Source organism: Cariama cristata, unplaced genomic scaffold, assembly GCF_000690535.1.
Source record: "Cariama cristata isolate BGI_N322 unplaced genomic scaffold, ASM69053v1 scaffold14415, whole genome shotgun sequence".
Taxonomy (NCBI): domain Eukaryota; kingdom Metazoa; phylum Chordata; class Aves; order Cariamiformes; family Cariamidae; genus Cariama; species Cariama cristata.
Window position 1 is genome coordinate 49832 of NW_009617066.1, and position 6000 is coordinate 55831.

Consider the following 6000-nt stretch of genomic DNA (forward strand, 5'->3'; position numbering starts at 1 on the left):
CATTATTGTTTGTCAATGGCTGGGTGCAGTGTCAGGAGCAAGAGCTGTGTGATCTTTGATCTGAGGGAATGCTACCAAACCTCACGGGTCCTGGTCTGAGATACAAACGGCTCTTCTCACACAGAGTGAAAGGGTGCCTTATTTTCCCCAATCCCACCAGCCCTGCCACATTAAGACTCTCTGCTCTCATAGGCAAAGGACTGGGGGATGCATAGTTGTGAGACAGTTTGAATACTTCTGACAATGCATGCCAAAAACTGAAGTCCCTTTTCCAGCGAAATGCGAGACAGGACAGCTGCTCCTTTCCTGAGAGGAGCATCACAACTCGCGGCCGGTCCCCTGGTGCTTGCTCAGGGGGAACAGTGCTGTTTTCAGAGGGCTGCGGAAGCGTGCAGCACGTTAGCTGCTTCCCCCACGTGACCACTCACTGGCACAGTTCCCCAAGCATTTGCACCCTGCTACGCTCCATGCATGCGTACACAGGGGACTGGGAGATTTTACTTCTGAGTAATTGGGAAACTTAAGCCTTTAAAAAAAATTATTTCCAAAGTCTTACAGTTAAATTCCAGCAAATGCTCGATTGCTTTAGAGTCAGAGAGGAAGTAATCTGTTTTGAGCTGTTTTGATATACTCTGTCATTAATGTGTAATTATAAAAGTGACCAAGTAACCTTTATGGTTTGCAGTGTGCAAGTCTGTGTTTCAAAATGTGAATCTGAAAGGATTCAAAATGTACTAAATGTCAGTTTGCACACAAGTAATACCACAGATGACTCCTCTAGTGGTCAGGGCCTTCTCCTGAAAAGCACAGGATGATGCAGATGATGCAGTGGTTTTGACACAGAGTTTCACACAAAACCATAGAAACCAAGAAAATATTTGTGGACGTTCCATTAACATTTGCAGATAAGTAGAAATGAAAATTATTCTGAACACAGGATATGGTGAGGCTGAACAACTAGATCATCACTTCCTCTTTAGCACAGTTCTGACTTAGAATGAAAAAATGCTTTGCTTAGGTAAGCTACACCACCAGTGAGACAGGCTCTCCCTGAGAAATAAAGCACTTGATAAAGAGTTGCTTGATAAAGTCCCATTTTTAGGATGAAAAAAGCAAGCACCTGAATTGGTACATTTCACTTAAATTTTGCCTCTCCTGAAAATCTGACACACATGTAAAGTGGCACATGGTGATTGCTCTGTAGGAAAAGGGGTTCGTGCTCACACACTGACAGAGATCCCAAATTCAGAGCAAGAGTCCTAAATACTTTGGGGTTTGTAGGCTTTAGTGACCATGTAGCATTTTAGTCCTCTCATCTAATAAACTTCCCTCCTTTGCCTCCTCCTCGCTTCTCACCCTGCCTGGTCTCTTTAGCTTCTCTCTTACACCAGCCAGGTTCCTCCCAGCTGTCCCCTGACCTCCTGGCTCCTCTCCCCTGCCTCTGCCTCTCTGCCAGGTGCCAGTGCCCCCCCGACAGCGTCACTGAACATGCCTAACCCCCTCCTCCTCATGTGCAAATGCCTGGGTGGACGCAGCCTGCCGCCCCATCGCGTCCAACATGCTCTGCCTTCTCTCACGTCTTCCCCGTCTGCTCCCTTGCACCCTCAAACTTCCCTGAATTTCACACCATCTCCTCTCTTCTTCCAGCTGCTTCCAAATGCTCCTGGGCCAAATTAGCTCCTTTTCCCCCTTTCACTTCTCAGCCCACTCTGCCTGTCCTGAGGATACCCTATGATCTTTGTATTTCATAGATTAAGCTACACACAAAAAGATTGAGAATAATTCATACAATAGAAGGAGTATGCAACTAAAGGAGTAACTATGCTCCTTTTCCAGTGCACATTTTATGTTTCCACTACCCAGATAAGATGGGAGGCTATCAGATAAGAACAAGATCAGTAGTTGCAGATTGCTGCTTCTAACAATTTAAATGTCAACAGATTTAGGCAGTGCTTCAGGATGACAAGAAATGAAATATGTCATTAGAAAGGAAAAGAACATCTGCAAAAGTCTAGTGAGGCTTATTTCCCCTAAATAAGGAAAGGTGCTCAGTGAGAAGCAAGGGGAGAGTTGCATTTAGAGTCAGAAGAAAGATAACCTTATTTTGAAACAAAGCTTTCTGCCTTATTATACCTGACAGATGTTGCTATCTGGGATCACCTAGCCCCAGGAGTGTCAATCCTGCACTTCATGGTATCTGTTTCTGATGAAAAATCAAATTCGTGGTAAGTATCTTCTCACTAGCATTGTGAATGCAAGATCTAGGCATTGTGTCAGTCTCATTTAATTTCCATTTACTTTACAGGGACGTTTTTCACTTTTGGATAACTGCTTAATTTAAATGGATCTGCACAATACACAGCCCTTTTCAAATATAGCTGCTGTCTGAATAGCATACAGTTCAAAAAAGACAAAGACAAACAGAGGTTTAGGGACGGGGTTGAGTAACATAGACACAAAAGACTACATTTCGGTTTGCCACAGACTTTAAGTACAGACCAGTGCCCAGTTGCACAGCTACAGGAACAAAGCAAGGATCAGACTGTAACACAACAGCTATGTCTGTGCTAGGAAATTAAATGGGACAGGAAATGTTCCTTTGGCACCAAGACCAACAGGCACAGAGTGGCCTATGTCCATATTATTAAATTCTCAGCCTCCCAAAAAAAGTGACCACAAGCAAACTGCTTATTGGGAATGGTCTTTGGTCCATGCTTAAATGTGCCTAGGAACTGTCTGGGGGAAAGGCTTGTTGGCATAACTCAAAATCATGCCAGGGACTATTCTAATAATTTAACAGCATAGACAATTGAGCTCCAGTACCCACGAATGTTTCCTGGCACTCTTTAATCTACTAGTCAGTGAGTCACGCTGTGGCCCCAGGTCTTCCTTTCACTCCAGAGAGAAGGCGTTTTGCTATGCTTCCCTCATCTCTGCTGACTCAGAGGGGGCTTCAGGAGGGTGATGGGGTGGGTGAGGCATGGCCCACTCCTCATCTCACCCAGCAACTGGTCTTATTTTATCGTGTGTTGTACAGGTCAGATGAACACATGCTGCAACTGCTTACTATCTATGAGGAGAATCTAACTGACTGGCCCACATGTAGACAGCTTCCTTGTAGACATCTAAAGCTGGATGAGATTAATCTACTTTAATTAGTTCTGAGGGGACTTTGAAGAGGCCTATAAAAACTTTTAAAATATTAGTTTTCATAGAAAACATGCCACCAAAGCAATTAGTAGGATGCTTAAATTCATACAAAGTATCCTTGAATCCAAATAAAATTCTTCTTCCAAATATTTTGCTTTTATGATTGTGGTTTCTACTGTACTCCTTTTGTGCTGATTTTGTTAATTGTATTTGCCATTAGACACTGGCTCATTTCATTGCTTAAAGTGTTTCAACCTCATGCAAGATTATTTGTAGATTTCTTTTTTTTTTAAAGTTTCCTAACATGGTTCTTAAACTCAGTTATTTTGTTCAGTTCTCACTAATGAGCCTTTCACGTTATTTTGGGGGCATATTTTTGACTCTTTCATTTATTTTTGTCCTTTCTTTTTGAGTAAAAATGAGAGAATATAGCTATAGAATATACGGTGTGGTGTACAGAATATAGCTCTTTAGTGTTGTTTTGTGGTCTCCCAACTTCACAAAAAAATCTATTGCTTCAAACTGTTCAGGAGGATTCAAAGTGGAATCTTTCCAGCTTGGCTATGGAGCTGATACTGCATGGCTTCTTCTTCAGGTCTGGGACTCTAAAATGACTTGCAGAATTTTCATCAAGCTTTGTAGAAAATTTATTCAGAGATGTATGACTAAGCCCGACACATTCGCCAGAGATTAGTCGGAGAGGTCAGAATTGCAGAGGGCTAAAAATCTGGGCTTGCATACTGACTGAAGCTTGGCTTCAATCAATTAAGGAGAGACTCTCTCTCCCTGATACACCTCGTTCTCTCTTGCTAGAAACACTATGTTGAATCTCCACAGAGTCTGAGAAGAAGAAATGTAGTTTCTTCAATGATTATGCTTACAAATGGCTCACTGGTCTGACAGTGTAACATTACTTAAAATGAAGTCAATGTAATACTAAGAATTGCTTTGGAAAAGCAAGAATTTGTCTAATAATATTTCATCACCTGCAGTTTGGAATAGTGACTGACAACCAGGATTGAGCAGGGCAGAAGCGGCAATTCAGAGGGTAGGTGACATTAAGTTACGAGGTGATGGCACTTGTGCAGGATCACGGGCTCTGACGCTTGCCCTGCCTGCTGCTCTGAGCTGCCCTGGACACCCCGAAGTGGCCCTGCTCAGTGCTGTGTGGGCAGACCTTCGGCTGCCTCCAGCCCTCTCGTGCACTGAGTTACCTCGAGCTGTTCCGCTCCAGCAGCAAGGCCATTCCCCACCTCCCCTTCTGCCTCCATGCCCCCCAGGGACACCCCAAAGACCTGTTGGAGAGAGCACATCTGTGCCATATAGGGGAACTTTTCTCTCTCTCTCTCTCTCCGGGGTGTGTGTGTGTGAGTCCCAGGAGACAAGGGAAGGGGGTATTCTGTGGTGTGCTGGAGCAGGGAGCAAGGAGAGAAGAGACGAGGAAGGGAGAGAGGGATGATGCCTCATTGCACCCTGCAGCACCTTGCACAGCAAGGGGGGAGAGCCCTTCCAAAACCCGTCTGTCCAAAAGGTGTAATGAGGCCAAGACAGGTGAAGGTAGCGTAGGCTTTTTAGCCTTTTTAGCATGACTTCAACATATTTTTCATCCCTGGTTTGGAAGAATATGTCTGCTTTACTTGCTGGGGACTGTCTTACTGTTTTTTCCCATCACTATCCTTAAATCACTCACTGAGCGTTCTGCATTTATAAAGCAAGCCTAGGACACTGATTTATCTCTGAAGACCTATTATTATTTCTAACTGTGATGGAGAAGGTAATAATCACTACATTCTATAATATGCTTTAGTTTCCAGGGACAATATTAGCCTGAATAATTATATTTGTTTAATCTCTTTTTTTGAGTAGTGGTTCTTCCACTATTATGTAACTGTTTTCAGTTCCATCACAGAGACAGCTATGGCTGGAGAGAATGTTCCTTTCTTACAAAAAGATGATTACATTTTGTCTGTTTATAGAAACATTAAAATAGTTTCCCTTTCAAAGTAAAAGTGTACCAAACTACCTTGGTGGCTTTTAGAAAGCACTTTATTTCTTGACAAAAGGTTTAATATATATAAAACCAATATCTTTTCAAGTGCTATGGGTCTCATGAAGTGCACATGGTAACAGCAACTTTATCTCTTTATTCACATTTGTCTCCATTTTAGGCACAAGCTTGATTAATTGCTTTGTGAAAAGTGGAAGGATTGTTGTTGCTATTTCATTAGTTAATTCATCAAGCAAAAAATTATCTATTTATAGAAGACACAAATCCTGATCATACGTACCACCCACTATCGTTATTTAGAATGCGAACTCCTCTTTTTGATGCTGAACCATTTGTGCTTTGAAGAAAGCAAGATTTAGAATTTACTGTAAGATAGCTTGACAATTAGAGAAGCCATTCATTTCTTTGATGGTTTATACACACAAAACTAATCAGAATTTTGCTTTTTTTATTTCTAGGAAGAACCACATAACCCAGTGTGATGGTGCTGCTGAGGAGTATTTCTAGGTACATCCGTTGTCAGTAGGAATGCATGCATCTGTGCATGTGTGTGTCTGTGTGTGTTTGCACATCATGCATGTGTACCTAAATGCTAGCAGAAGATACTTTACCTACATTCAGTGGTTTTTACCTTAAAAGTATCTGTGCATTAAGCAGCTGCATGCAACAGCTACTAGAAAGGAAAACTGAAGATGAGGTAATACCTTCAATCATTAGTGGTAATTCAGAACTTACCTCAAAACTAATACAAGGAAATATATTTCCATTAAGCAGAATATTTCATAGAATTCTTTACTGACACCATACAGAGAACATTTCTGAGAGACTACCTGAAACTTCAT

At 42.0% G+C, this 6000-nt stretch overlaps 1 protein-coding gene across 1 annotated transcript in view; it reads right to left on the reverse strand.

The window, feature by feature from the left end:
• The window catches only part of LOC104161838 (cyclin-dependent kinase 6-like), a 35385-nt gene extending 33837 nt beyond the window's left edge, over positions 1 to 1548 (reverse strand). Inside the window, exon 1 of the mRNA XM_009700396.1 lies at positions 1498 to 1548. Coding sequence (XP_009698698.1) covers positions 1498 to 1548 — 51 coding nt within the window. The remainder of the gene's footprint in view (positions 1 to 1497) is intronic.
• Positions 1549 to 6000: the final 4452 nt, after the last annotated feature.